Source organism: Lentinus tigrinus (genome assembly GCF_003813185.1).
Source record: "Lentinus tigrinus ALCF2SS1-7 unplaced genomic scaffold L226scaffold_1, whole genome shotgun sequence".
NCBI classification, from domain to species: domain Eukaryota; kingdom Fungi; phylum Basidiomycota; class Agaricomycetes; order Polyporales; family Polyporaceae; genus Lentinus; species Lentinus tigrinus.
This window is the reverse complement of record NW_027137910.1, coordinates 853,559-880,382: the sequence shown is the minus strand read 5'-3', so window position 1 is coordinate 880,382 and position 26,824 is coordinate 853,559. Positions and strand designations below refer to the sequence as shown.

The 26,824-nt window shown below is 55.9% G+C and overlaps 11 protein-coding genes across 11 annotated transcripts; 6 read left to right on the top strand and 5 right to left on the bottom strand.

The window, feature by feature from the left end:
• Positions 1-865: 865 nt before the first annotated feature.
• On the top strand, positions 866-2,375 carry L226DRAFT_450467 (uncharacterized protein; the record flags this gene model as incomplete). Its single annotated transcript, XM_067674950.1, has 6 exons — positions 866-982; positions 1,044-1,159; positions 1,214-1,274; positions 1,341-1,822; positions 1,885-1,986; positions 2,045-2,375. 6 exons carry the CDS (start codon positions 866-868, stop codon positions 2,373-2,375), a joined length of 1,209 nt encoding a protein of 402 aa, XP_067542424.1.
• An 821-nt stretch (positions 2,376-3,196) lies between these two features.
• On the bottom strand, positions 3,197-5,047 carry L226DRAFT_9281 (putative rRNA pseudouridine synthase). Its single transcript, XM_067687344.1, has 6 exons — positions 4,791-5,047; positions 4,547-4,731; positions 4,107-4,493; positions 3,873-4,055; positions 3,564-3,811; positions 3,197-3,494 (listed from the first exon to the last, which is right to left on the bottom strand). The coding sequence occupies exons 1-6, from the start codon at positions 5,006-5,008 to the stop codon at positions 3,282-3,284; spliced, it is 1,434 nt and encodes a 477-aa protein (XP_067542423.1). The 5' UTR covers positions 5,009-5,047; the 3' UTR covers positions 3,197-3,281.
• Positions 5,048-5,251: 204 nt separating this feature from the next.
• L226DRAFT_528083 (ribosomal protein L22e) lies at positions 5,252-5,967 on the top strand. Its single transcript, XM_067679261.1, has 4 exons — positions 5,252-5,301; positions 5,387-5,564; positions 5,621-5,726; positions 5,783-5,967. Exons 1-4 carry the CDS (start codon positions 5,299-5,301, stop codon positions 5,859-5,861), a joined length of 366 nt encoding a protein of 121 aa, XP_067542422.1. The 5' UTR covers positions 5,252-5,298; the 3' UTR covers positions 5,862-5,967.
• A 178-nt stretch (positions 5,968-6,145) lies between these two features.
• On the bottom strand, positions 6,146-11,462 carry L226DRAFT_564505 (P-loop containing nucleoside triphosphate hydrolase protein; the record flags this gene model as incomplete). The annotated part of the gene is made up of 18 exons (XM_067683653.1): positions 6,146-6,391; positions 6,442-6,526; positions 6,583-6,846; positions 6,899-6,958; positions 7,009-7,379; positions 7,430-7,600; positions 7,654-7,874; positions 7,934-8,353; positions 8,403-8,575; positions 8,629-8,723; positions 8,778-9,087; positions 9,146-9,243; positions 9,296-9,448; positions 9,499-10,682; positions 10,720-10,762; positions 10,815-10,966; positions 11,017-11,125; positions 11,184-11,462. The coding sequence occupies 18 exons, from the start codon at positions 11,460-11,462 to the stop codon at positions 6,146-6,148; spliced, it is 4,434 nt and encodes a 1,477-aa protein (XP_067542421.1).
• A 447-nt stretch (positions 11,463-11,909) lies between these two features.
• Positions 11,910-18,028, bottom strand: L226DRAFT_496985 (uncharacterized protein). Its single transcript, XM_067677588.1, has 14 exons — positions 17,216-18,028; positions 16,924-17,157; positions 16,031-16,867; positions 15,639-15,978; positions 15,482-15,586; positions 15,225-15,431; positions 14,991-15,172; positions 14,686-14,940; positions 14,463-14,631; positions 13,754-14,410; positions 13,555-13,696; positions 12,871-13,500; positions 12,586-12,817; positions 11,910-12,532 (listed from the first exon to the last, which is right to left on the bottom strand). The coding sequence occupies exons 1-14, from the start codon at positions 17,714-17,716 to the stop codon at positions 12,122-12,124; spliced, it is 4,902 nt and encodes a 1,633-aa protein (XP_067542420.1). The 5' UTR covers positions 17,717-18,028; the 3' UTR covers positions 11,910-12,121.
• Positions 18,017-20,671, bottom strand: L226DRAFT_496982 (fumarate hydratase). Its single transcript, XM_067677587.1, has 13 exons — positions 20,493-20,671; positions 20,351-20,407; positions 20,209-20,291; positions 19,991-20,147; positions 19,852-19,938; positions 19,697-19,800; positions 19,499-19,640; positions 19,311-19,442; positions 19,167-19,256; positions 18,829-19,107; positions 18,711-18,774; positions 18,538-18,660; positions 18,017-18,482 (listed from the first exon to the last, which is right to left on the bottom strand). The coding sequence occupies exons 1-13, from the start codon at positions 20,523-20,525 to the stop codon at positions 18,343-18,345; spliced, it is 1,491 nt and encodes a 496-aa protein (XP_067542419.1). The 5' UTR covers positions 20,526-20,671; the 3' UTR covers positions 18,017-18,342.
• Positions 20,672-20,888: 217 nt separating this feature from the next.
• L226DRAFT_475244 (peroxisomal biogenesis factor) lies at positions 20,889-22,090 on the top strand. The gene is made up of 6 exons (XM_067676657.1): positions 20,889-21,088; positions 21,143-21,263; positions 21,317-21,459; positions 21,517-21,633; positions 21,686-21,897; positions 21,949-22,090. The coding sequence occupies exons 1-6, from the start codon at positions 21,002-21,004 to the stop codon at positions 21,992-21,994; spliced, it is 726 nt and encodes a 241-aa protein (XP_067542418.1). The 5' UTR covers positions 20,889-21,001; the 3' UTR covers positions 21,995-22,090.
• On the bottom strand, positions 22,002-22,616 carry L226DRAFT_607084 (uncharacterized protein). The gene is made up of 3 exons (XM_067685743.1): positions 22,491-22,616; positions 22,346-22,436; positions 22,002-22,293 (listed from the first exon to the last, which is right to left on the bottom strand). The coding sequence occupies exons 1-3, from the start codon at positions 22,576-22,578 to the stop codon at positions 22,203-22,205; spliced, it is 270 nt and encodes an 89-aa protein (XP_067542417.1). The 5' UTR covers positions 22,579-22,616; the 3' UTR covers positions 22,002-22,202.
• Positions 22,617-22,726: 110 nt separating this feature from the next.
• L226DRAFT_475240 (lipoic acid synthase) lies at positions 22,727-24,408 on the top strand. Its single transcript, XM_067676656.1, has 7 exons — positions 22,727-22,997; positions 23,056-23,251; positions 23,312-23,468; positions 23,522-23,579; positions 23,631-23,902; positions 23,967-24,145; positions 24,204-24,408. Exons 1-7 carry the CDS (start codon positions 22,807-22,809, stop codon positions 24,318-24,320), a joined length of 1,170 nt encoding a protein of 389 aa, XP_067542416.1. The 5' UTR covers positions 22,727-22,806; the 3' UTR covers positions 24,321-24,408.
• Positions 24,409-24,662: 254 nt separating this feature from the next.
• On the top strand, positions 24,663-24,959 carry L226DRAFT_451065 (40S ribosomal protein eS28; the record flags this gene model as incomplete). Its single annotated transcript, XM_067674991.1, has 2 exons — positions 24,663-24,698; positions 24,771-24,959. Coding segments are annotated over 2 exons (225 nt in total), but the record flags the coding sequence as incomplete, so codon positions are not given.
• Positions 24,960-25,616: 657 nt separating this feature from the next.
• L226DRAFT_451837 (nucleotide-diphospho-sugar transferase) lies at positions 25,617-26,696 on the top strand (the record flags this gene model as incomplete). Its single annotated transcript, XM_067675036.1, has 4 exons — positions 25,617-25,879; positions 25,936-25,960; positions 26,018-26,160; positions 26,210-26,696. The coding sequence occupies 4 exons, from the start codon at positions 25,617-25,619 to the stop codon at positions 26,694-26,696; spliced, it is 918 nt and encodes a 305-aa protein (XP_067542414.1).
• Positions 26,697-26,824: the final 128 nt, after the last annotated feature.

Sequence of the window (26,824 nt, the reverse complement as noted above, 5' to 3'; positions counted from 1 at the left end):
ATGCCACGCGAGCTTGCAGATCGCTTCGGCACGGGCGGTCCGGAGTCGGGCGTCTGATGGAGGAGGATATTGACCGCCCGATCAGCGCACAGAGGGAGCGGAGACCTGGGGGCGCAGCTCTGCGGTCGACCATTGGCTGCACAAGTAGCGCACTGCTCTCGCGCGGATACACAATACACTACGCCGGCCTGCCTCGGATAACCACAGCAAGGCTGAGCCAGCGCACCCTTGCCCTGTGCGCCAGCAGCGCTTCCCACATCAATTTGCTCTTATCTTCTTCGGGCCCGTCGGTCATGTCGGCAACGCCGGTAACCAGGCTGGGAATCCCGTGAGTTTGCGCAATCTGACTGTCACTCTGACTGGACGCTCCTGCCAGCTACACACCGCATTGTGAACAAAAGCAGTCTTCTTTGAGCGAGTGAGGCAGCGCAGCAACACAATGCGGGAACCTGCATGACCTATGCGCGAGAACGCTGCTGGCACGGACAGCCCTCTATCGCCCTGCACCCGCCAGCAACAGCCGGTCAGCAACAAAAACAGAACATGGCCAGCAAGCGGCCTTGCCCCGGTGGGCGTTGTTTTCGCCCAGCCAATGACCGCCGGGCGGGGCGCATGTTCCTGACCGCCATATGCATTCTGATCGAGGCTGTCTATTGTCCCCGTCAATCCATCTCACCTATACCACTCCCTCGGATCCCCATGGTCCGCCCACACAAAACCCTGCCCCGACCCTGTTTCGGTCTTTACCTCTTACCCTCTCCCTCACCGCCTCTCCTTTTTTTCTCCTACTTATACCTCTCTCTTCTGGCAGAGCTAGACGTCCCTCCTTCATTCTTCATTTCCAGTCTTCTCTACTCTGGCAGCCATGTTCTTCTCAGCAGCAGCCTTTGGCCTCGTCCTCGCTTCTTCCGTCGCCGGCAAGGTCTGGAACATCGACGTTGGTGACACCAATGGTGACACTAAGTTCAACCCTGAAGCCATCGTATGTTGTGATGCTACCGAGTGCATAGACGGTCCCGCTGACCAGTTCGACCCGTTTACAGTTCGCCGACGTCGGTGATCAGGTGGTCTTCACTTTCCACCAGAAGAACCATACCGCGACTCGCTCGTCCTTTGCTGCACCTTGTTCGCCGGTGGACGGCGGTTTCGACAGTGGCTTGTGAGTAATGACGCATGGCGCTGCGTGTGGAGCCGATTTTGACCATTCGCGCAGTATGCCCGTAGCGGCCAACCAGACCGACAGCTTCCCAACTTACACTATCACCGTCGAGGATGTGAGCACTGCGCCTCACTCAAATTCGCACTGCCTATACTAACCGATATGTCGTGACCCTCCAAAGACCAACCCCATATGGGTCTTCTGCCGTCAAGGCGAGAACACCGCCGCCAGCCACTGTGGCAAGGGTATGGTGTTCGCGGTCAACTGCCCGTCCACTGGTGCCAACACCTTCGACAACTTCAAGAGCTCCGCTCTGAAGATCGGCGCGGACCTGCAGGCGTCCGCCGCGGCTGCCTCCACTGTTGCCGCGACCTCGACCGATTCGTCCGCGGCTGCTGCATACACTGGCCCCTGGACCACGGCGGACTACGGCACTGCGACGATCGCCGCTGCCCCGACTGAATCTGTTGTGACTGAGACCGTCTCCCTCGACTCCGCCGTATGGACGACGACCTACTCGTCGTACCCCGGCTCCCCCGACCCGACCCCGTCTTCGCTCACCGGCAACGTGATCAAGGTCGTCGTTGGTGGCTCGAACGGCGAGCTCACCTTCTCGCCCGACAATGTCTCGGCGTCGCCGCGCGATATCATCTCGTTCGAGTTGTACGTGCATCTTCCGCATGTTATTTTGGGAACGATATTAATAGCGCTCATCACCATGGCAGCCACCAGAAGAACCACACCGCGACGCAGTCCTCCTTCGCGGCGCCTTGTGTCCGCCTCAAGGATGCCACCACGGGCAGCGTGATTGGCGTTGACTCCGGCTTGTACGTACTTCCGTCCCGCGCTTCCCACACCTGGCCCCCATGACTGACACGCCTGTAGCATGCCTGTCGACGCCAACGCCACTGAGTTCCCCGTCTGGAACGTGACCGTCAACGACACCGCGCCCCTCTGGTTCTACTGCCGTCAGCACAAGCCCGACGGCTCCTCGCACTGCGGCGCCGGCATGGTCTTCGCCGTCAACGCCGTCGAGGACTCGCCCCGCAACTTCTCCGCCTTCAAGGCACTTGCCACCACCCTCAACGGCACGAACGCCACCGGGGCCACCACCACTGGCAACGGCGGCTCGGACAACGGTGCTAGCGCGGGCGGCATGTTCAGCGTCGCGCTCTCCGTCGGTGCCGCCTTCGCAGCCGCCGCTGTCCTCCTTTAAGAGGGCAGTAGCAGCGCGACTGGGCTCTGCTTCGCGTCGGACATATAGATCGATAGAGTGCTTGGACCGTGGACGCTACTGCTGCTGATCTTTGCGTTTGGGGCGCTGCTTGCAGCGAGTCCGCTCCCTCCGACTTACTATTGTTCGTATAATCCGCCCCATCTTACCACGGTCTCGGCGGTCTCGAGTTACCCCTTTGTTCTGCTTTTTGCTTTTCTATTCTTTCTAACGACACACGGACATGTCACGGACCTGCCGAGCTCTCACGTTTTCACTTTCTGGTACTGTAGCATCTTTTTACGATTGGCGTGCGTGCGCGTCTTTGGGTTTTGTAGCTTTATCCTAGGGACGAATCTACGCTTTTCTCTGCCTCGGGAATTAATCATTGTGTGAAGAAGGCAAGAATAAGGACAAGAACAACTACGTGAAAACCACAACCTCCTCGGCCGATCGCTGGTCTCCGAGAATGCTACTAAACTCGGAGTGAAGACAAGCCCGAGAAGCTCAATATTAACCGCAGTCGGACAGGGGTTAGTGAGACAGAACTGCAATACAAGACTACACACACAACACGCCTAAGACAGCAAGATCAACAGCCGGAACTCCGTAAATTGCACCGTGTAGCCAACGAGGCCGCATATGCACAACACACTAGTCCCCGAGTCCGACATCCAAGGAGGTGCGGGAACCAACAAGCGCGGAAATGCACATAGGCAAGTGGACGTCGCAGCAAGCATGGATCCAGGACCGAGGAGAGGACATCCGGGGTGGGAGGGCACTATGACTCGCCGCCCAGGCTCTCCCTCGCCTTCTTCTCCTTCTTCAGCCGCTTGCGCTCCCTCCGTGCCTCCTCGTCCTCCTCGTCGCCGCCCTTGGCCGCCTTCTCCGCCGCCTTCTTCTCCTTTTTCAGCCGCTTGCGCTCGGCACGCGCCGCCTCGTCCTCCTCGCCGCCCTCGACCGCCATCGACACGTCTCCATCGGCGTCGGCAGCCTCCGACTTCCGCTTCCGCTTCTTCTCCTTTTCCTCCTTCTTCGACGGGCTCGCTTGCGCCTCAGGTGCGGGTGCGGGTGCGGGTGCGGGTGCAGGTGCAGGCTCGGCAGCAGCAACCGACGTGCTCGCTGCAGGTTGCTGTTGATACACACCATGGTCGGTGAACGGCCTGCAGGATGGTAGAAACATGTACGCACCTCGCGGTTGTAGTCGACGTAGTCCCTGCTCCACTCGGCGGGGGTCTCGGGGATCTTCTCGCCGTACTTGCCGAGCTTACCGTCCTTGATCATCTTCTTCTTTTCGAGCGCCTTGGGTCCGAGACCCCAGCGGCGGGGGTAGGTGTCGCGCTCCATGATGCAGCGCTTGACCTTCGCGACAACGCCGTGGTCGCACGTCGCGAGCTCGACGGTGGACATCTGCGCAATGGCAAGGGCAATTGCCTCACCTGAAAGGTGAAGCAGCTTAGCATGCAACACGAGAAAAAGGAGGCAAAGGTCTCAGCAAACCTTTTGTGGTCATGAGGACAACCTCCTCATTTAATGAGATGTCGGCCTCGTAACGGAGCAGACCAGGAATCATGAGTTTCGCGCCGTAGCAGACAGCGTTCACCGCGCTGTCCTTGACGACTATCCGCTTGTAGCCAACGAGCAGGGACTCGAGAGGGCGGATCACACGACGAAGGTACGACTCTGTGCCGAAGTCAGTCGCGTCCAAAATGATACAAATGAAAATCATCGCACCATCACGAGTGTTGTCGTACATCCATTGCGCGTCGAGAACGTCGTGCATGGTAACCATATCATCGTTCTCACTGAGCGCACCACTGCGCACTCGTCGGAGCTCCTGCATGTGTCCACCGACACCGAGAAGAAGACCGAGGTGTACGCAAAGCGTACGAATGTACGTTCCAGCTTCACATGATACCCAGAAGACAGCAAGGTTGCGCTTCTCGTCGAACTCAAGGAGTTTTGACTCGTAAACGGTACGGACGCGGAGCACACGCTTCACGGCGGAAATGAGTGGAGGTCGTTGGAAGAGCGCGCCAGTGAGGGTTTGGATAGCACGAGGGAGGGCGGTGGGGTTGGGAAGGGCAGAGTGAAGGCGAAGAACGGCAACATATTCCTTCCCTGATGCGCGACGTTGGGAGCATGATCTTCAGCGGAAAGAGGTGAAGACGCACCTGCACCCTGCTGAGACTTGACCAAACGCGTCGCGCGGTCAATACATACAATCAAACAACCGGTGACCTTGGGGTCAAGGGTACCACTGTGGCCGGTCTTGTCGACACGCAGAATTCTGCGGAGCCATGCAACAACTTCGTGGGAGGAAGGATTTGAAGGCTTGTCCAGGTTAATGACACCAGACCTGTCCATCACAGCACGTTAGTTTCAAAGTGCATACGGTTGCAAGAGGGAACTGCGCACTTGACATAGGATGTGATGTCGCGCTTCAGAGGGCTGCAGCCAGAGGGAATCGGGGTAAAGTGTGCGGAGCGAACAAGGAGTTTGTCGTAGTTTTTGAGGAGAAGCGGCCACTGCGAAGTGTCGAGTTGGGGGGCCGAGCTTTCTGGCTTGATGGCATAGTCGCCGTTGACCTGAGCAGACGCGACCTGTCCGCGCGAGAGCTTGCTGCTGGACGCCATCCTTCAGAGCAGACTCAGAGTGTGTGGGGGATCGGTCCAAGGCCTCCGGGCGAGTCTCGAGTCCTGAACTTTTGCGTTCCCACGCAACAGAGCATCGGGTTAGGGTCCGGGTCACTGTGCCTTCATTTCGGGGCCCGTGAGAAGACCGCGGCGCTTCTCGGGTCCAACCGAGGCGTGCGACGATCCCATCGGAACTGTACAGTTGCTGCCCCGGCGCGGATTTGGTGTTGATCGCGGGGCACACATCCTCAACGCCTCAAGACCCGACGTCCACCCCCGCCTCCGTCAAGATGGTTAGTTAGCCCCCAGTACCGCTTTGCTGAGTTCCCTTCTCAGTAGGCTAATATGGGATTCTCCTCTCTTCTCTGTATCTCTTAGCCCAAGGCCGCCTCCGGAAAGTCTGCTGCTGCTAAGCACAAGTTCGTCATTGACTACTCTCGCCCTGCGAGCGACGGTGTCTTTGACGGTGCGGGCTTCGAGAAGTTCTTGCATGACCGCATCAAGGTCGATGGCAAGACTGGTCAGCTCGGTGAGAACGTCAAGATTCACAGGGATGGTGCGTCTCGTATACTCGTGCATATTCATCCAGTCACTAAACTGTCGTTCGTTCAGGTGACACTAAGATTACCGTGACCTCGAACGTCCCTCTTTCCAAGCGGTACCTCAAGTACCTCACCAAAAAGTTCCTCAAGAAGAACTCCCTCCGTGACTGGATTCGGTACGTCCCAGCGAGGCTATGTCTCCCACCCCAGGGTCCTAACCTCCATCCTGTAGCGTCGTTGCTGCGTCCAAGGACGGTTACCAGCTCCGCTTCTACAATATCCAGACTGATGATGTCGAGGAGGAGGACTGAGCGCATCTACTCGTTACGACGTCTCACGCATATGTTGTAGGCTAGCATATTACCATTATACATATGTCCCGCATGCTCTGCTACTGCTTTCGAATGCAACTCCAAATGCAACGCGATGAGGGTGCGTTAATCAATGACGTCGGTCGAAGACCGACCCTAAGACTGCCATGTGCTGTGTGCTAGTAGTGAGTGTTGTCGGACTTGGGCCAGACGTGCTTCAAGAGGACGAAGTAGCGGCTACAGATAACTGGTCTAACAAATACATGGCAGACTGTATGCGAGGTCTATGCCCTGTTGACGACAAGTGTAACCCCATCCTGGAGCTGCGGCGGACCCTCCAGCTTCACCTTCCCAAGGATCATCATCGCAATCTCGTTCCATCGCATCTGCGACTCCGTGAGCGGTCGCGTGCGGAACTGCGCTGCGAGAATGGTACTGAGGTTATTCCGCAGGTGCTTCAGAGCGATGCTCGCTTTAGGCGGTATGCGGAACCGGACCTTGCGGTCAATAGATGCGGAATCTGCCATGAGCTTCAGGGGAGTCAGCTACCGTATCACGACCATAACCGAACTGACCGCACCTTGAACTCTGCGTCGCCACAGAGCAGCAGCAACGCCATGTCCTCCACAGGAGCCGTCTCCCACGCGTAGAGCTTCTTCGAGTGCCTGGCAACACGCGTCTGGTCAGCATATCATTGCACACGAAGAACAAGAGAACATACATCAACGTGAAGTAGGACAAGTGGTTGACGCCGAAGTCACGCAACCGCCGCTTGAAGTTGACCGAGGACGGGTGGAACGACGCAGGCTGGTTGTTGCCGATAGTCCGCATCTCACCCCTATCCCCCTTGAAAGGATCGATAGTGAGTATCTTCGGGTACAGCCCAGCGGCGAGGGCGGCGTGGACAATCGCCGCGTTTCCTGAGTTGACGTCCAGATCAGTCGGAACATTCACGAAGCGCGTCTTGCTCCGTCCGTAGCGCGCTCTGTAACGGATGTCAGGAAGGCGTTCATGACTGTAGCCGGGATTGAATGTACCTGCTCAGCTCCTTGACGAAGGCTCGGTCGACATGGATGAACGAAGAATCGACGAGGTAGCTATCGAGAAAATCAGGATCTCGGAAGATCACGCAGGTGAAGACACTTACCCGAGGAACTGTTGCCTTAACTCCTCGATCTGCTGCAGGTTCTGGTGGCTGAGGTAGTTCGACTTGCAAAACTTACGCGCGATACCATTGCCGCTTGCGCGCCGCCAACTCGCGAAGGCGTTATGAAGGGTCAGGAAGTCGGAGTTTTCCACCCGGAAGGAGAGCTTAGCCCTCTCGGCCTCTGCTTCCAACCCAAGAGGAGTGAGGAAGGGCGACTTCGAGTTGAGGGTCGCAGCGATGGTCAACGCGGGATCCAGACAGCGGAAGAGGCTGGCAACAAGAAGGAACTTTCCCAAGTGGACATCGGTGGGAAGCTGACTCAGGAGCCTGCCCATAGGTGTGATTTCCTCGTTTAAGGTGAGGGCGCGGACCTGCAAACCCGTTGAAGAAAAAACAGTAATTCCCTGCAGAACATACTTACCTCGACTAAAGCTGACACTGCCCTTTGTATATTGATACCGAGGGGAGGATCCAGTGCACGCGAGAGTACATCCTCGACAGAGGTCCCTAGATTCACCTTCATGATCTTGATGCGCAGCGCCAGGTCGCTCAGGCTCAGACGCATGATTTCAGGGTCTGGGTGGGCGGCCATCTGTGCACGTTTGGGTCAGAGGTCCGGCGAGGCTTGTATAATATAGGATGTACCTTGGTATCATGCCGGACCTTGGTGAAGAGGTGGAAACATAGACCGCTCTGCACACGACCTGCACGACCTCGCCTCTGAGCCGCATTGCTCTTCGCAATGAATGTTTCGACAAGTCGACTGATCTGCCGCTTCTCGTCGAAGCGCATTTCGCGGTGCTTCCCAGTGTCAATGACGCAGGTGATGTCCGGGATAGTAATACCAGTCTCCGCGATGTTGGTCGCTGTTCGGTACATCAGAAGTTAGAACCATGGAACTCCAATGTACACGGGGACAATGCACCTATGACAATCTTCCTGATTCCCGGCGGGGGAATATCGAAGACGGCCCCTTGCTGATCGCTGGAGATTGTGGAGTGAAGAGGATATATGCGGAACTGATCCTCCGCGCTAAAAGCCCGGTGCTCGGTGAGCATGTCGTTCAGCCGCCGGATCTCGCCCATGCCAGGCATGAAGACCAAAATGGCAGATGAGTATGTCATGTGGGATGCATCTTCAAAACATATGCGCTCAAGCAGCCGGATGATTAGGTCGTAGGGTATGAGCCGTTCGTCGAGGAGGTTGATGGCGGACATCGTTGCAGATGAGTAGCGCTTCTCGAGGGTTACGTTCTCCTGTTGACCTGAGTCGTCGTCGTCATCTTCTCCCGCCGCATTGTCTTCTGTCCAGTCACGAGACTTGTTGCGATGGTACTTGTCCTTGCCTGCAAAAACGTCAGCGCTATTGTGCGATCTGCAGGCGAAGGCCTTTACCTCTGCGAGCATACTGAGAGCCTTCAGTGACCTTCCACCCGCAGAATTCGACTGCGTCTTCGAGGAAGCGAACGTCAACTGGGAATGTCCGCCCAGGCACTGACAAGACTGGGCAGCCACCGAAGTAGTTGGAGATCTTCTCTGCCTCGAGCGTAGCAGACATAAGCACAATCCTATTGGGGGACTTCGTTAATGACTTGTCCATCGCTTAGCAGAAGAACCTTACTTCAATTCAGGCCGTTGTGCGAGGAGCGACTTCAGAACAATCAACAGAAAGTCCGATTCGATGGTGCGCTCATGCACTTCGTCAATGATGATGTGCTGAACAGCCGTCAGCTAATTATACAATAAACTGCACTCGTGAGAAAGACGTACTGTTATGTCGTCAAAAGCGGTTCCCTGCCCGCCTTGACCGGAACCACCCTCCAACATACGCAGCGCGATACCGTTGGTGACGTATGCCAGGCGGGTCCGACGATTGATATTGCTCTCCAGACGGATAGCATATCCAACCAGCGAGTTCCCGGTGCCTACGGCGCCAGCAGGTTCGCCGAGCTCCCGCGAGACACGCTGGGCTAGAGAAATGGCGGAGATACGTCGAGGCTCAGTACAGTATATTTTGCAGTTACGACCCTTCAGGAGTTGATCTTCCAGGATGAACGCTGGGACCTGAGTCGATTTACCGCTATAGATATTGCATGAGCAGTGCGATTCAACGTGCTGGATTGAGAATCTATACATACCATCCAGTCTCACCGCTGAGAACAACAATTTGTGAGATCTCCAAGAGCGACAGGAGATCCTGCTTGTACTGGGCCATTGGAAGTTGGTTGCGTTGTTGCTGTGGACGGGGAAGTGAGTCAGAGCGCTAGGCAATGTTAGACTATCATGACACTTGCAAGCATCTCTTGGTACGCAGGACTGGCTTGTCTTGCCTGGAAGTCTGCGATGAGTTGCTCCGGAAGGATCTCACTGCTTCGATCGTTGAAACGACTAGGACCGAAGTCCTTGGGCTCGTTCGCAACCTTCGAAGGTCGGTTTGCACCCTGACAAAGATCATGAGAACTCGCACATACACAGGATCGTGTCCACTGACATTGTTGGTTTGCGCCAGCTTGGGTTCCAAGATGTTTCGCAACTTCGCCCAAATTCCCCTGTTAATGCTGTCGTCGTCCAGACGACGTTTCTGCTCAAGCTCATCCCAGATATCACGGAACACTGGGGGTAGTAGCCGGAAGGACGTTTGGTTCCCCGCATTGGCCGTTCCTCCAAGGGCAAAACCTTCTGAGCTTGGAAATGTTAATGCGTGGAGAGCGATAGTAGCGACATATTGTTCCGCCTGGTTCAAATCGTAGCAGGCAACGTCGTCCATAGTCCATATTTGCGTCTTGCCACCGTCCCAGCGAATGTCCACCGACGCCCGCTTCACGCGACTAGGTCCGGAGATACAGGCATAAGAGACGACCGCATACTTGTCTGACTTCCGCACAATCTCGGAGAGGAGAAGTTTGGGAGTACGACCTGACCAGTGTTTGGGCAAGGCCAAGTCCCGAACTTGGATCGTCGTACCATTCTCGACTGTCTCCGTCTCGGGCATCTGCTCCAGGAGCTCGAACATACCACCTGGACCTTCCTCGCCCTCGAAAAGATCAGGCGCTGAGGCGGCACTCTCAGCACGTGAATGAGACTCTGTGACCTTGGCCGCCGTGACCTCGGGGCGACGAGGCTTTACCGGGATCGACTCCTGCACCCCGCGAAGCTTCGCCTGCAGAGCGGCTGCCTCCACTTTGCTTCGTTCCTCCTTGAACAGAGCTTCCGCTTCGCGGTGGTCAAAGAGATAGTCATCTTGGACCTCCTGTAGTCGACGCTGTAGTTCCTGAAGGAAGGCAGCGTCCGCCCTCTCGTCCGGCCGCCTATCGACAGTGAGGTCCATGATACGGAGCTTGAGTCGGACGAACTCATTGTTCGGATCCTCAACCGGAGACCAACGCAAGGAGTCTCTAGCACTGTCAGATTCAGTGACGATTGAGGCGGGAGTTGAGGTACCATCTATGGCCTCGGATTGCGTGCGGCTGTGAGAAGGTGTGGCGTTAAGATGCTTGCGACCTGGAACGAACACAGGTGCGTTCACGTCCAAGGACCTGATGCTTGGGCTGGGCGGAGTAGACCTCGAGGAAAAAGAGGACCCTGTCTCTGAGCGCAGATGGGTTGGTCGAGGAGTCCTTGGAGTCCTCGGAGTCATGGGAGTCCTTGGCTCTAGGGCTTCTACGGAGGGGCAGACTGAGCGAATGTCAGTGGGTTAACGCAGAGTACGTACCTTGATGGACTCCTAGTTCTTCCTCGTCACAATGAAGGTGAAGCTGTACGACCCATATGGATACGAGGCCTGATGCTATGAGGTTTAAAACTTACCCAATCAAATGCCTCGTCCATGTCCACTCCACGGATTAACTGCAGACACTCCTCCACCCGAGCTTCCGTGAACCCGAGACGTCTGAGAACGCCATATGTGATGGCTAGCCGCACAATGAGCTTCTCTTCGGGCTCATCAATAGACTTCGACGCTGTATGGCGCGTCAATACCATAATGAAACAACCCTTGTTATATACATACAGTCCGACGTCTCATACTCCAACGCTAGTTCCAGTATTCGATCGACGAAGCCAGGATCCAGGTCGAGACGCAAGAAGGACTCCGAGAACCGTCTCTCTTGTTCTATGGCCTGGGGACCGGTCGTTAAGATCGGTCGAGCTATGATTGACCACTATCACTAGTCTCACCTTGACAGTCCTGACTACCTCCTTCTCCACCTTGTCCTGGAACTTGTCGACGAGACTCTGCAATGCTTGATCAACATCGCTGAGAGCTGGGACGTCCGGAGGTTTGCCCTCTTGGCCTGGTACAGCGGCGTTGAGTTGCTCCCCAGAAACACCAGGTACGTCATTCGGCTCAGGTGTCTCCGGTTCCTTGGGTGTCTCCACCACCTTCTTGGGGACGGAAGTTGTCGCAAAGCCTCGCGCGACGGGCTTGAGTTGGGACTTCTTCTTCTTCGGCGCCATCCTGGCACACTAGAAACGAAGGCAAACGCGCCTTGCGGCTGTCTGGAGAATTCGCCTCAGTCAGACCCAGTGGCTCAAGCAAGTTGGGTGTAGTTCAGCCCGTTGGAAGGGTACCGCCTCAGTGGACGCGACTGCAGGAGACTTCCGAGCGTAGGAGCGCAGATGTAGATATCTAGACACAAGAGCCGTTTGTAGGAGAGCTGCTCGTGCAGATAAATAGGTAAAGTCGTGGGATGTGAAGAATCATGTAGGTGGACGACCTGGCGAGTGGAAAACCGACGACCGACTCATCCGCGTCCTCCGAGAGCACTGAGATCTGATCGTGAATCTCACTCAGATCTCGCTGTAACGTAGCTGACGTAACTACAAGCCATTCCTTCTGCGGAGACAATAACCGACAGCAAGCCGGGCCAGTGTCGACGAAGAACAGCGAGACCCATGCTGGTCAGAGCACAAGGTGGGACATGCCATGTACAAGGATACAAGCCATAGGATGTCATAATGTACGGGTACACATGAGATAGTGGGGTCTAGGACGAAGTACAGTAGCAAACAACGAGAGCAGGGGGGTTAGAGCAACAAACATACACTACCTGTAACTGAACTGAAATGCGAGACAGTACTTGAGAGTCCCGGTTGGAAGTAATTGGAAGAAAATATTATGAATCCATGTCCGCCGCTACGGCCTTCTTCCGACCTCTTCCACCTCGCCTACCACCCCGAGGCGTTGACTCCCCAGATGCTCCTCGACCCCCTCGGCCTCGGCCTCTCCTTCCGCGACCAGACGGAACAACAGGGGGGGCATCCTCATCGCCATCGTTCGCCACACCAGCTTGCCCGTTTGATGATTGACCGCCAAAGAACTCGTCTCCTTCCTCGTTCCACAGGTCGCCCATTGCGGTGTCGGCGCCGGCCGGCCGTTTGCCCGCTGCTTTAGAGGACGTGCCACGATTGGCGTTGGCCTCGAGGCTCGCGCTTGTGAGCTGATCGTCGGTCAAGAGTAGCTGGACAATCTCGTTCGGCTTGGCGACCTCATGGAGCGTCTTATTGCCGACGACGATGTCTTGCACCTAAAGAAAGCTCTCAGCATCTGTGAGACTTATGATGACAAACTATCACTCACGTCCTTCTTGACTCTAGCAAGCTGAACGATACGCTCATCAATCGTTCCCTTCGTAATTAGTCGATAGACTGTCACTTGGCGGGTCTGACCGAGACGGTGAGCACGGTCCATCGCCTGCGCGTCATTCGACGGGTTCCAATCGTGGTCGTAGAAAATGACAGTATCGGCAGCTGTTAGGTTGATACCTAGACCACCGGCGCGGGTACTGAGGATGAAGATGAAGATGTCCGGCCTGTATACGATATGAACGACTGTGCAGACATCGGATCCATGATGCGGACTCACCTCGTCTGCCACTCCATGACCATGTCGCGACGGTCCTCGAGCTTGGACGATCCATCGAGTCGCAAGTACTTGTACTGGCGGTAGATGAGGTATTCCTCCATAAGATCCATCATGCGCGTCATCTGGAAGTAGATGAGGCAGCGATGGTCTCCAGCCTTGAGCTCCTGGAGAAGAGCATCCAAGCGCGCAAGCTTGCCCGAGTCGTAGATGAGCCTCTTCGCCTCAGGCACCTGCATGAACGATAGGGGAACCTGGTCCGGCGAAGAGTTGCCCAAGAGACCAGAGACTGGAATATCCCCAACTTCCTCGTGATAGGTCTCCGACGCAGGCTCAGAGTCCCAGAGACGCTTCGGCATGCCATAAAGCGTCAGTGATTCTTCAGGTGCCTCCACGATCCGAGCCTGACGCTCTACGAATGTACGGTTGGCGCTGTACACCGCGATGGGAGGAGCGACAACGGGAGGCATGAACCAACGCAGGTCTGCACGAGACAGACACGACGTAGTCCAGCGCGACTTGGAGATCTCGAGAGGTTTCGGAATGTCGCTGTCCAAGGCAATGTTGCGCAGGTGCTCCAGAGGCGAAATGACATATGGGTTCGCAGAACTCTGGGAAACGACGGACGACTCCCTGATGCGATCGTCAGCGGCATATCATCAGTTCGGTAGGATATGATATACGCACTGCTTGAGCATGTCCAACTCTTCAATCCGGTGTTCCAGTTCCAACGCACGGATTTGCCGTGCAAGGGTGGGTAACGAGTGGAACATGCTGACCTCGCTAGGTGCAACATCAATGAACTTCAGGAACGAGAAGTTGGAGTTGGCTGAGTTCATGAAGGGTAAGCTAGAGAAGGGCAGAGCAACAGCGAAGTCATGCTCACAATTGTCGTAAAGAGAACGATGGATCGCCTCAGTGGACCAAACGCTCATCATCCTCGCCAAGGGCCCGTTTCCCGTACGCATGAGCGAGTTCTCCTGAGGTACATTCAGAAGTCCGCCATCGGCGAAAAGAAGGGTAGGAATGGAGTATTCGATCGGATTCCGTGTTGAATACGGAAGCTGCACGAAGTCCCCTTCACGATTCAAAGGGCCGGACCGACCGAACTCCGAGAAGGAGAACGGCGCGACGACGTCTGCACGCTCGAACAGCTCGGGATGGTTGCAGACCTTCCGGAATTGCATGACGAGATTCATGAGCGAACGAGCAGAGTCGGCGTCGCCAAGGTTGGCAGCCTTCTCCAGCAGGTCCTGGACAGAGACGTTGGCGAGCAACGCTTTGTACAACGCGCGCTGCCGCGCACTGAGCTCCACGTAGATGTCCTTCTCAATCTTCTCGCTGAGCTCGTTCTGCACATGCCGCTTAACACGACGGAGCATGAACGGCTTCAGGATCATGTGCAGACGCCGCAATTGATGCTCGTTCAGCTTGCTACCCTTGTTCTCTGCGGCATTCTCGATGTCCTTCGAGAACCACTCGTTGAACTCATCGTGGGAGTCGAACAAACTCGGCATGATGAAGTGCAAGAGGGCCCATAGCTCTGTGATTCATATCGGCTTGCTATTCAAGCAGAGCAGACGGAGACCACGTACCTTGCATCGAGTTCTGGATGGGAGTACCGGTGAGCAACAGGCGGTTGCGACAATGGAAGCCGAGCAAGGTCTTCCAGCGATTACTGGACGAGTTCTTAATGTTCTGAGCTTCGTCCAGAATCATGTACTGCCACTTCACGCGCTGGAAGTACTGCTGGTCTTGGAGGACCTGAATGGCACATTTAGCGATACAGTTCCAGCCAAAACATCCCAAATAACTTACCAGCTGGTAGCTCGTGATAAGCACATGGAATGGTGCATCCTGGTCGTAGCTGATCTCCTTCTTGCTCCAGAACTTGCGCAGAGTCGCGCGGTCCTTCGGGTTACCCCAGTACGGGAGCGCCTTCAGCTTCGGGACGAATCGAGTGATCTCCTGTTGCCAGTTGTGCAACGTCGACGCAGGGGAAACGACCAAGAAGGGGCCCCAGATGTCGTGCGTCTCGGCCAGATATGCCAGCAACGAGATGGATTGTACAGTCTATCATGCAATGAATATGTGATCGCAATGGAGATAACGACTGGACGCACCTTTCCAAGACCCATCTCATCTGCAAGGATACCGTTGATGCCTTGCTCATACAGGGTGGCCAACCAGTTGAGACCCTTGAGCTGGTACTCCTTAAGTTGTGCCATCAGCATCTTCGGCTGAGCGATCGTGAGCTCGCCGGTGAGTGATGTCGGGTTCTGGAAGTTGAGCTCATCCGAGTCCACTACGCAATATACGTGAGCTTATGAGACATCACCAGACGGAGTTGGACGCACGGTCAACAAGAGGAGTCCCAGAGCCACCCGGTGTCTCCACATCCTCGTCAGCCCGTATGTGTGCTTGACGCTTGGCAAGCTTGAGAGCCTCGTTCGTCTTGCGCTCAAGGGCAGCCTGAGTGTCGAACTCTTGCGCTCGCCTCTTCGACAAGGCAATGGCAGCTTGCGCATTGTGACGGGCATGCTGGTGCAAGTTCGTCTGATCCTCTGTAGTCACATGTTAGGTGAGTCCATCATTGTATGACCTTCACGCTTACCTTCGTCGAAGTCGATGTCCCGCAGTTCATCACCCTCCGCATCCGCCACATGGGCACCTGCAGGAATGTCCGCTTGCGCTGCATCACCACCTTCCAGTTCAGCGGCTACAAGGGAGGTCAGTAATCAGGGAGCCAACAAGTCAACGGTACCGCGTACTCTTGAGCTTGTTCCCGACGAAGTGACTGTAGAGTTCAGTCTGACTGATCAGGAACTCCAGCTTCCTGGCCTGCCGCGCAGCCTCGCGCTTCTCCTCTTCAATCTTGGCGCGGTCGATGGCCTCCTTCTGCTCCCGTCTGCGCACATCGCGCTCCTCCTTCTCGTTCTTCTTCCAGAATACAAGCATCTCACGCATGAGCCGCTTAGCCTTCGCCTGCACGTCCTTCGTGGCCTTCGCGGTCTTCTGGAAAGGCCGACGCGCCTGGATCGACGAGAGAGTCGCGAGCCTGCTCATCTGTCCGCGACGAATCTGGTAGCCCGTGACATGGTACTTGTAGACCTAGAGTCGGAATGATCAATATTGGTCATATGGAACGTAGCTCAAAACAAACCTTCGCAACGTCACGACGGGCGATGTTCATCCAGACTTTGCGTTGAGCCTCCTCCAAGTTTCGAACACGCTTTATCATCGCCGCATCGTCGACCTTCCTCGCCTTCTTCAAGGGCGGGATGGCCTCGTCCAGTTCATACACCGTAGCGGAGATGCTCGTGAGAGTCGGCGAAGGAGGTCGTGACCCGACAGGCGTGATGTCGCCAGACACCGAGGGAGCAGCAGAGCCAATGCCAAGAGACTCCTGCGTCTGAGGAGGCAAGTTGTCGAGCTTCTTCCTCGGACCAGCCTTCTTGCGACCCTTCGGGGTAGCAGAGACGCTGTCAGCGCTCTGCTCGCGCTGCTTCCCTTTGCCCCTGCCTTTGGCATTGTTAAGCAGTTTGTGCGCGGGTGACGCGGCAGACATCGAAATGGACTCCTCCATGACAGAGTGCTGGTCATCTGCAACGTTGTGTGTGCTGTTCTCCAACCGCCGCTTCTTTTGTGGAGGGCGCATAGCACTGATGGGTATATCGAGGTCGCTGTCGCTGTCGGAGCCGGGAAGTGGAGGTCGCTTGGCGATCTCCTTGCCCTTCCCTTTCCGTCGACTACTAACGACTCCATTGTCAAGGTCGCGACTACCATCTTGTCCGACAAAGGTGAGGCCATCCGAGGGATGAAAGTCGTGATGGTCAACTTCATATAGGTCGGACGAGGGAGACGGTGCGCGCATCTTCAACAGCAACGCCTGTTCATCTACAGATGGAGGAGGAGGCAGGGGCGGTGGAGGGGGCGGTATGCGAGCAAGTCTATCTCTGTAGTGGTGAGACATCCTGTAGGCGGTAATCGAGTCGCGTTCCTTTGGAGCACAGGCGGTCAGCACACGAGCCATCAATCGCACAACTATACACTCACGATGATCCAGCGAGAAAACCAAGCATCAACCTGCTTCTGTCTCTTGTGCGTCTCTATGATGTAGTTGCCTAGCTCGGTCCACCATAGCTCCGGACAATCTTCCAGGTCGGACGAGGGCTTGACTTCCTCGTCTGCCGACTCGGGTGGGTCCTCCGTCTGGGGTTCTTCTACTGTCTCTGAAGCTGGGGTCGCGTTACGATGCTGCTGACGCGTACGAGGAGTACGGCGCAATTGCTGAAGTGGCTCATTTGAATGGAAGGGGATCATGGGTGAAAGAGAATGCAACACTTACGCGCTTCTGGCCGGGAGGATGGTAATCTTCGTCATCATCGGGAAGCTTCCTCTTCCTTAGTACCCTCCCATTTCCTTCGACCTGACCCTCTTTCTGCGCCATCCCGACCGGAGTACCGTTCGAGATGCGCGGTGACGGAGTCGCGCTCTCCTCCTGCTCGGCATAGTACGTGCTGCTCGGGCCCGACGGAACGTCGTCGCTCTGATGCCTGTCACCGTTACGATGCTCCCACTGAGCCTGATTTTGATAGGGAGCAGGCGGGGGCGGATGCTGGTATGGGTACTCGCGTGCAGCGGGCGCTGGTTCGACATCGTGACCGACCGAATGTGGACGGGGCTCTCGATGAACTTGCGGTTGCGGGTGGGGCGACACGGGAGCGAGGGGCGCAGCAGGCTGAGGGGTGACGACTAGGATGGGCCCGCCGTTGGACGCAGGTGGCTGCGAGACGGGCGCGGGGGAGTGTAGTGGCGGATCGTCATTGAGGATGTGCTTGAGGGACATTGTCGAGGGAGGGGGCGGGGGACGTGGTGCGTGCAGAGAAAGGTTTGAATAAATAGGTTTGCTTCCGTGGACTGGCGGACAGCCTGCGAAGCGCCGAGAGATGACACACTGGAACAAGAAGGCGAGAGTGCAGCCCCGTGGAGGAGTTGTCGAATTGGGCGGGGTATGCGAGGGCGTGGATGCTGGTGCTGTCGCTGGGGCCGCGCAGGTGAGCTGGCAGGTGCGCGGGGAGATGGGGAGAAGAGACAAGGAGGAATGATGAGGGGCCGGGCCCGAAGAGCTACGGCTATCCCGCAATTTGCCCAGCGAGCGAGTCTCATAGGATTTCGTGTTGCTACAAATATGTCCATTCCCCTTTTGGGACGTCGCATGCCGCTCCTTCTCTCCCCCACCGTGTCACACATGCCCCTGTCACACGCCTCTCCCCCGACACCATCCGCCCACACTCACTGCGACATGCAAACTACGACGTGCGAACAACACACCCACCCGCACACACCACCGTGGCCCGACCGACGGCCTCTCACCCACGCGATCTTCGCGACTCGTCAGATCTCCGTCCACTTGTCATTGTCACATCATACACGTCCGCACTATGACCAACACTGATACGACATAGCATCTCCTCACGCCTCATCCGGGTGCAGCATCAGCTCCGGCCGGACTTTCTCGTCGAACTCCTCCGGGGTCAGGAAGCCAAGCGCCACCGTCGCCTCCTTCAGTGTCGTGCCCTCTTTGTGCGCCTTCTTTGCGCACTTCGCGACGTCTGCGTGATACAATAAGACATCCATGTTCTGCTCCGCATGACACCAAATACGTACTGTCGTATCCAAGATGGCTATTCAAGATCGTTGCAAGCATGAGCGACTCGTGGAGGAGGGTGTTGATGCGCTTCTCGTTCGCCTGGATACCGACAACGCAGTTCTTTGTGAACGAGCGCGAAGCTAACACGGATGTAAGTAAATGCTGGGCACAGGCACACAATAGTTCTCACCATCCGCGAGAAGTCGGATGCTCTGCAGAACGTTCTTGATAATGACAGGCTTGAAGACGTTCAACTAAAACAATTGTCAGGCACTGCCCCGTGATAGCAGCCCAGGGAATCCACATACCTCAAACTGACCGTTGGAGCCAGCAATGCTGACAACAGTGTTATTGCCCATAACCTGGGCAGCAACCATGGTCATAGCCTCACACTGCGTGGGGTTGACCTTGCCGGGCATGATACTGCTTCCAGGCTCGTTCTCCGGAAGCTGGAGTTCGCCCAAACCGCAGCGGGGACCGGAACCGAGGTATCGGATGTCGTTGGCAATCTTCATAAGGGAAACTGCAACGGTGTTCAGGGCGCCGTGCGCTTCGACGAGTGCATCGTGAGACGCAAGTGCCTCGAACTTGGGAATGTGTGCATGAGATTTCATCTGTGTACGCCGTGGAGTCCGGAGACTCTTACCTTATTAGGTGCGGTCTTGAACTCGATGCCAGTCAGCTTGGAGATCTCGGCCGCTACCTTCACGTCGAAGCCCTTCTTCGTGTTCAGGCCCTGTTACCAATCCGTGAGTCTGTGTTTCCGTGCAGCGATAGTTCAATTACTCACAGTACCAACGGCGGTACCACCCTGAGCAAGGAGACTCAGGCGGGGGAGGGTGTCCTTTACACGGTCAATGCCATTCGTCAGCTGCTGGACGTAGCCGCTGAACTCCTGGCCGAGAGTGAGGGGCGTCGCGTCCTGGGAAAGGAGGTGAGTATACACGTGTAACTCCAGTAACGGGAATGTGGTCTCACCTGCAAGTGCGTGCGGCCAATCTTGATGATGTGTTCGAATGCCTTAGACTTTTCAGCGAGAGCGTCCCGCAGCTCAGTGAGTGCAGGGATGAGTGAGTTGGTGATCTCAGTGACAGCAGCGACATGCATGGCGGTGGGGAAACTAGCGTTGCAGGGTGAACCTCCGATCTCAATGTTGTAAACCCGACTAGGACATACGTATCATTGCTGCTCTGGCTCATGTTGACATGATCGTTGGGATGCACGGGCTTCTTTGAACCACGCTCGCCTCCGAGAATCTCAATGGCACGGTTGGAGATGACCTATGAAGGAATCAGTAAAATGCACTCTCGCGGAGAAACAATACCAAGCACCTCGTTCGCGTTCATGTTGCTCTGAGTACCACTTCCAGTTTGGAAGACGACTAGGGGGAACTCGTCAATGAGCTTGCCAGAAATGACCTGCACACAAATGTCAATCTAAGCACTCCGGATACGTCAGGGACTGTCGCACCTCATCTGCGGCCTTCTGGATCGCCTCAGCAACCTTCGGGTCCAGACCATATCCGGCGTTCACGATCGAAGCCGCCTTCTTCAACACACCGAAAGCCTTGATGAGAGGCTCGGGGAGACGTTCATGATGGCCTCCGATGTCGAAGTTCTGAAGTGAACTGCCGCGCAGAACACAGAGTTAGGCGAGAGAACGTGGCTAGCAAGTGCTGCATGACGTACCGCTGCGTCTGAGCTCCCCAGTAGCGTTCCGCGGGAACCTGGAGTTCGCCAAAGGTGTCGCGCTCGATACGGTACTTCTGCTCCTACACTCGACGCGAACTGGTCAAAACCATATCGTCACCGCGTTGGCGTGCATACACACCATCCGGATAGTTGAGGTTGAGAACAAACGCGTCGAGGGGGCGCGAGCGGACTCGAGCTGCCAGTCGGTCGGACGGCACGGACGGTGCGGGGTAATCACATGAGTTTACGGCCGAAAAGACATCTTGGCAGCGTAAACTCACGAAAGTAGCGCGTGCAAGGCGGATTCCAGACATTTTAGAGAAGAATAATGTAGGGAAATGGGGAGGGGATGCTCTCAGAGCTCTCGTGGATGTGCGAGGTGGCTTCACCGACGCGAGGCTTGGCGATATATTATGCCACGACGCGCTGGCGACTGTTCCCGATCCGTCGTCCGGTATCCTCCGCCCATAGCATCACACCGTCGACCGAAAGGTTACCGAACGTCGAGCTGCTTCCCTCCGACGGTCAACGACGGTCTTGCGTTCGGATGGCCGTCTGTGGTCAGGAGGACGTGCTGCACTACTGTATCATTATGCCAGGCCAACTTCACTTCGCAGGCCAGAGGATGGATTACCCCGTGTTATGGCGCGGTTTTGCGGAGTTTCACGTGATATGGGCGGTGCCTTTTCATACCCCAGGTGCGCCCATGGGGAACCGGAACCCGTCCGCGATCTGCTAGACACGCCTTTGCATTCCCCCACCACATCTTTCTAAACAGCGCACAAGAATCATGGCGAGCGTTGCGTCGCAGGTCGTCCTCCACCCCGTCACCACCCATTCGCTGAAGGTGCTGAGCACGACCATCGGGAGGGACAAGGTATGACCTCATATATCGGACGCGCCCTACAACGCACTGAGGGCCTCCGGTTAGCTCTACCGTGCTATCCAATACTTTGCGCGTTTCTTCGCATGGCTCCTTCTCTCCAGAGGTTACAAGGTCCAGGCAGCGCGGTGGAACGCGTTGAAGTCGCACCTCGCGCTGGGCCGCAAGCGTAAGTGCCGATCTATCTCCTGTGCTGATTGGTGCTAACCAGGGCATCCCCAGTGATGCGTCTCGGGAAGTTCATGGAGAATGCTCAGGGTGTGCTTAAAGCCCTCAATACTCACGGCGACCCCGGGGAGCGCATTACTGCGATTGGCAGGCAGATAGGTTACTTGGGATACTTGTCCTTGGACAACATCGTCTGGGTACGTGCATTGAGCGTAACAGGTATTCTTCCAAGTGTCTCACTCCCAATCACGTAGGCCAATTCTATCAAGTTCTTCAACCTGATGCCGTCCACGGCGCAGAAAATCAATAAGCGGTCCGCGCAGTTCTGGTTCACCGGCATCGTGTTCAGCATTGCGCATGGCCTCCTGAGGGTATGTCTTTATTATATCACACTCAAGACGATGTTTCATGGTGTGCTTGCAGGCCGGCCGGCTCGCAAATGAGGTGAAGAAGCTGCAAAGCCAGACATTGGGGGAGAAGAGCCTGGAAACCGAGCGCGACTTGAAGCTCCAGCACCTCCAAGTGGCCCGGGAGGCTGTTCGCTACCAGTTCATCATCGACATCCTCGATGTCTGGATCCCGGCCACCAACATCGGCTTGGTCAACTTCAACGATGGCATCCTTGGTATCTTTGGGTGAGTGATTCACTGCATTCAGCTCGAGTAGTAAGGCTTATACTCTGCCAGTCTCATTACCTCCTTGATGGCCCTTCGCCAGCAGTGGTTGAAGTGAATGGAATAGGCGTGCTTGCGTGTATCCATGGATATATTACCATTAATCTACGTATATAATACAACCCCCGTGTGGTGGTTCAAATGCGCGTGCGAGCCGGTAGGGTGCTATTGGGGCAAGGTACAGAACAACAGTTCACTGGGCACGCGCGACATGCATGTCTTCCGATATGTTCGAGGGGTAACACATGAACATGATTGTGAATGCGTTATGAAGGGGCATTGTTTGGGATCTGCTGTTGCTCATTCCGCAGACGCAAATACTCCGCACGAACTGCGGCCATTGCTTCAGGTCCAGTGCTTGTCGCGCGACATGTCAATGACAGCAAGAACATAGAGATGAGCGACTCACTACTGGAGCATACAGTCCTGGACAGCCTTGTACTTCTGTCTGCACTCCCATGCCACAGAAAATGTGCGTCCTTCAGCACACTGAGCAAACTCTGCCGGTACAGACGTTAGGAAACCCGCAGGACTGGCATACACGTTGTACGTACCTTTCACTACAGGATCGCACTCCTTCAGCGCATTCGCCTTGGTCTGTTTGAGCAGCGTTTCTTCCTCGCGGCGAGATAGCGCGTTCATTGCAGACCGGTCGGAGCCCAACGGGCAGAGGAAAGAGGAGCCTTGGCAAGACGGCTCACCGCGCCGACGCGATTGGACGCGATCGAGCGCGCGCCTTGCCTGCAATAGACTTGCCGGCGGCAACGTCGTGGCTGAAGCTCCTGGCTCTGGTCGGCCCACCTTTCACCTTGTCTCAGTCGATAGCTGACCTACTTCCTGCAACATCTGCGGTTTTCTAGGCTGGGCAGTATGCATCTCTCAGGATCTCAGCTCTCAACCGCTATGCGTGCGGCTCGCGCAGTCAGGCCGCAAACACGGTGTCTGGCCACCCCGTCTTCCTCCAAGGCCGCCTTTAGTCAGACTCTCGCTGAGGGTCCTTCGTTCGACGATTTCGTCGCAGACCGGGTGCCTGACCGCGTAGTGTTGGGAAACACTAAGGCGTGAGTGTCCTATCTCTTGTATCCCAATACGTCAGACCAACGATAGATGCAATTTCAGTCCGAGACTTCCGTCTTTCCTCAAGACCAGCATACCCACAGGCGCCTCCTTCTCTAAGATCAAGAAGGACCTGCGGGGCCTGAACCTGCACACCGTGTGCGAGGAAGCACGGTGTCCGAACATTGGCGACTGCTGGGGTGGAAAGGAGGGTGTGAGCGAAGCGGAAGGACGGAGGGCCGCAACGGCAACGATCATGGTATGACATTCTACCTGAAACTTCATTCGTACATCGCCGTGATGCTGACGGCACCCGTAGCTCATGGGCGACACGTGCACACGAGGATGCAGGTTCTGTTCTGTCAAGACGTCTCGGGCACCTCCACCTTTGGACCCGCACGAACCTGAGAACACCGCGGAGGCAATCAGCCGCTGGGGTCTGGGGTACATCGTCCTGACTAGCGTGGACAGAGATGGTATGTGGTATCCGAGTCCTGAAGCAGAAATCCATGTCCTGATCACATTGCAGACCTCGCGGACGGTGGCGCACACCACTTCGCAGAGACTATCATGAAGATCAAACAGAAGTGCGTGTCTACCTGCGGTTTCGGACCCTCTTCCCTTACGTTCGCTTGTAGGGCCCCTCAAATCCTAGTAGAGGCTCTCACAGGAGACTTCGCCGGCAATCTGGACCACGTCGCGCTTGTAGCGAAGTCGGGTCTTGACGTCTACGCTCACAACATCGAGACCGTAGAAGCCATGACGCCGTTCGTCCGGGACCGGAGGGCAACATTCAGGCAGAGTTTGCGCGTTCTCGAGCACGCCAAGAAACAGGGCGTGCGAGTGACGAAAACAAGCATCATGCTCGGTGTGGGCGAGAATGAGGAGCAACTCATGGATGCCCTACGAGGTTCGTTCGGGCCTTGTACTATGTTCCATGAACGTTGCTGATCAGGGCTGCCCCTGTATTTCAGAGCTACGTAAGGTTGACGTGGATGTGGTCACCTTTGGACAATACATGCGGCCGACGAAGCGGCATATGAAGGTTGATCGGTACGTTGAGCCTGCGGAGTTCGACCGCTGGAAACAGGTGGCCGAGGATATGGGCTTCCTGTACGTCGCCAGCGGTCCGCTCGTACGCAGCAGCTACAAGGTGAGTGTCAGCCATATGTAGCTCGTAACGATGGTTTAAGACGCTCATGATCTTCCAGGCTGGAGAGTACTTCATTGAGAACGTCCTGAGGGGTAAAGGCACTGAGAAGCGCGCGAAGAACCTCGCGGCCGACAAGCAGCTTGAGGCAGAGTCCCAGATTCAGTCGTCTTCATAGATTTGGGTTCTCCTCGGTACTCTACACATCTACTAGCAGTACTGTATCTATAATTCAGGTCGTCTAATGCATACACCCCCTTCTGGATAATAACGATCCCGTACGAAGATTAGAAGAAAAAGCGCCTGCGGCAGCCGGGTAGGAGTCTGGACTGCAGCACGGCATCTCCCGAGCGGGGTCTCATTGTAACTTTCAATGTGAACCTTATTTTTCTGTCCAGTACACCGACCCAAAACTCACCGCCAGTCTCGCCCTCGGCCTTCCCACTTGCAAAACAATGGTGAGTCCTCTCTTTCTGTTGGTCCTGGCGTACATGTATGCTGACGTTGTGCCCAGGATTCGTCAAAAGCCCCCGTCAAGCTTGCTACCGTCGTCAAGGTTCATATGCAATGTCTTTTCTTTTGCCCGTGCGAGTCTTGACGATCTTCGGTGGTTCTGCCTCTTTTACAGGTCCTTGGGCGCACTGGCTCCCGTGGTGGTGTCACGCAAGTCCGTGTCGAATTCATGGACGACGCCAGCCGGACGATCATCCGTAACGTGAAGGGCCCCGTCCGCGAGAAGGACATCCTGGCTCTCCTGGAGAGTGAGCGTGAGGCTCGGTACGTATTGTTTCTGCATGTCCCGCCTGCATGTTTCTGAAACGATTGTGCCCCCCAGCCGCCTCCGGTAGATTGCTATCATTGATTCTTGCTATCTCTTGTTGCATTACTTCTCTATCTGGCTCTCACCACGCATCTGTATGATCACCCATGCCAATGCTACTATGCGCATGAGATTTGTGCTGGAATATGACCGACTGTGTGAGCGCTGTTGTCGGAGGTGAACCTGAATGTGAGGGGCGCACGCGCTATTGAAGACGCTCTCCGAAGCCCAAATACACCCTATCATCCGTTCTCTTCTCGGGTGGGCGTTCAATCATTTTTCATCCCCATTGGTTACCGTTCATCCGCACTATGCGGCAGTACGCCTCCTCGCTGTATCCTCGCCTCCGACATATGGACCACTCAGCGCTTTCCCGCCCATGCGGTCCCCGGCATACGGCGCGCTACCACCGACAGTGCCCCATATACTCCGACCTAGGAAGGATGTACGATCGATAACATGTCGAAAGCTGCGAATATGCAAACGCGCGATCGAGTCTGGTTGGTTGCAGGGACTGTGGCCACAGCTCAGCTCAGCTTGTCTCGCTCACTGCCTGTCTCGATGTCTGACCCTTACTCAGCGTATATAATGGCAGCCGAATAGTCTCCGTGTTCACCAAGCTATCTCTCTCTCTCATCTCTGTCCTTGCCCGCCATGTCTCGCAGAGCATACGTTACACTGCTCACCGCCCCGGGTTACCTGCCTGGAGTACTCGTCCTCCACGACTGTCTCGTCTCTATCGGTAGCCAGTACCCTCTCGTGGTGATGGCGACGCCGAGCCTCAGTCCAGAAGCACGCGCCGTGGTGGCCAAACGGGGCATTCTTATCCGAGATATAGATCATCTTTACCCAGAAGACGGCAAGCATGTCTTGGCGGATCACGATGCTCGATTCCGCGACACCTGGACCAAACTCAAGTAAGTAACTTTCGGTGCGGACCTAGACCATAAATGGGCTCATTCTGCCTCCACAGAGCCTTCGAGTTAGTGGAATATGAGGTGTGTCTCAATCTGGCGGTATGTTCACAAGGACTGACAAGGTTCGCCACGCTACAGCGTGTGGTTATGCTGGACGCGGACATGATTGTCATGCGGAACATGGACCACCTGCTCGAGATGGAGCTCGAGAAGGACTGGATTGCTGCTGCCCATGTGTGTGCTTGTAACCCGCGTCGGCTTCCGCACTATCCTGATGATTGGTATGTAAATTGACCCCGCCAGATACGAATATGCTGACATCCCAGATAGGAAACCGGAGAATTGCGCGCACACCGCCGTTGATCATCCGACGGCCGACCCGCCTTCAATTACTGCCTCCAGCCCACGGCCCTACACCCAGTTGAACTCCGGCACAGTCGTTCTCCACCCATCTTCCGAGGTCATGCAGCAGATTACAAACTTCATCTCGACGTCGCCGCGCATTCCGACCTATTCGTTCCCAGACCAGGATCTTCTCTCCGATCTTTTCCAGGGTCGATGGAAGCCACTGTCGTGGCGCTACAACGCCCTGAAGACCCTGCGGATCATCCACCCGCAGCTATGGCGGGACCAGGAGATCCATTGTTTGCACTACATCTTGCATGACAAGCCGTGGAAGCAGCCTCGAGGGACCGGAGGTGACTACGAGGAGGTCAACAGCTGGTGGTGGGACAGGTATGAGGCCATCGGCCGCGAGATGGAGGGACTTCACCCGGAGGACTGGAATTTAGTCGACGCCCACGTTACGCATGGTTAATTTGCGGCATGTTCCCGGCAGCCATTGGTTTCGCGCCTCCTCACGTTGTCTCCACGTTTGCAACAATGTCCTGTCTGCTTGATCGTTTATAGCTGTATAGATTGTTCTGTGGATCCTCTATATTGTAT

Excerpts from the sequence above, each read along its gene's own strand:
- L226DRAFT_9281 (XM_067687344.1), bottom strand. The coding sequence starts at position 5,008 with ATGGCGTCCAGCAGCAAGCTCTCGCGCGGACAGGTCGCGTCTGCTCAG. Across the intron at positions 4,732-4,790 it reads GACATCACATCCTATGTCAA|GTCTGGTGTCATTAACCTGG; the intron begins GTGCGCAGTTCC and ends TGTGATGGACAG. Across the intron at positions 4,056-4,106 it reads GTACGACAACACTCGTGATG|AGTCGTACCTTCGTCGTGTG; the intron begins GTGCGATGATTT and ends ACTTCGGCACAG.
- L226DRAFT_528083 (XM_067679261.1), top strand. Across the intron at positions 5,565-5,620 it reads CGTCAAGATTCACAGGGATG|GTGACACTAAGATTACCGTG; the intron begins GTGCGTCTCGTA and ends TCGTTCGTTCAG. Across the intron at positions 5,727-5,782 it reads TCCCTCCGTGACTGGATTCG|CGTCGTTGCTGCGTCCAAGG; the intron begins GTACGTCCCAGC and ends TCCATCCTGTAG.
- L226DRAFT_496985 (XM_067677588.1), bottom strand. The coding sequence starts at position 17,716 with ATGTCCCTCAAGCACATCCTCAATGACGATCCGCCACTACACTCCCCC. Across the intron at positions 16,868-16,923 it reads GGTTTTCTCGCTGGATCATC|GAACGCGACTCGATTACCGC; the intron begins GTGAGTGTATAG and ends TGTGCTCCAAAG. Across the intron at positions 12,533-12,585 it reads TTGCTAGAGTCAAGAAGGAC|GTGCAAGACATCGTCGTCGG; the intron begins GTGAGTGATAGT and ends AGCTTTCTTTAG.
- L226DRAFT_496982 (XM_067677587.1), bottom strand. The coding sequence starts at position 20,525 with ATGTCTGGAATCCGCCTTGCACGCGCTACTTTC. Across the intron at positions 19,257-19,310 it reads GTGGTACCGCCGTTGGTACT|GGCCTGAACACGAAGAAGGG; the intron begins GTGAGTAATTGA and ends GATTGGTAACAG. Across the intron at positions 19,108-19,166 it reads TCAAGACCGCACCTAATAAG|TTCGAGGCACTTGCGTCTCA; the intron begins GTAAGAGTCTCC and ends CACATTCCCAAG.
- L226DRAFT_475244 (XM_067676657.1), top strand. The coding sequence starts at position 21,002 with ATGGCGAGCGTTGCGTCGCAGGTCGTCCTCCACCCCGTCACCACCCAT. Across the intron at positions 21,264-21,316 it reads CCTCGCGCTGGGCCGCAAGC|TGATGCGTCTCGGGAAGTTC; the intron begins GTAAGTGCCGAT and ends GGGCATCCCCAG. Across the intron at positions 21,460-21,516 it reads CCTTGGACAACATCGTCTGG|GCCAATTCTATCAAGTTCTT; the intron begins GTACGTGCATTG and ends CCAATCACGTAG.
- L226DRAFT_607084 (XM_067685743.1), bottom strand. The coding sequence starts at position 22,578 with ATGAACGCGCTATCTCGCCGCGAGGAAGAAACGCTGCTCAAACAGACC. Across the intron at positions 22,437-22,490 it reads GTGCGATCCTGTAGTGAAAG|AGTTTGCTCAGTGTGCTGAA; the intron begins GTACGTACAACG and ends CTGTACCGGCAG. Across the intron at positions 22,294-22,345 it reads CAGGACTGTATGCTCCAGTA|CACTGGACCTGAAGCAATGG; the intron begins GTGAGTCGCTCA and ends TCGCGCGACAAG.
- L226DRAFT_475240 (XM_067676656.1), top strand. The coding sequence starts at position 22,807 with ATGCATCTCTCAGGATCTCAGCTCTCAACCGCTATGCGTGCGGCTCGC. Across the intron at positions 23,580-23,630 it reads ATCATGAAGATCAAACAGAA|GGCCCCTCAAATCCTAGTAG; the intron begins GTGCGTGTCTAC and ends GTTCGCTTGTAG. Across the intron at positions 23,903-23,966 it reads ACTCATGGATGCCCTACGAG|AGCTACGTAAGGTTGACGTG; the intron begins GTTCGTTCGGGC and ends CCTGTATTTCAG.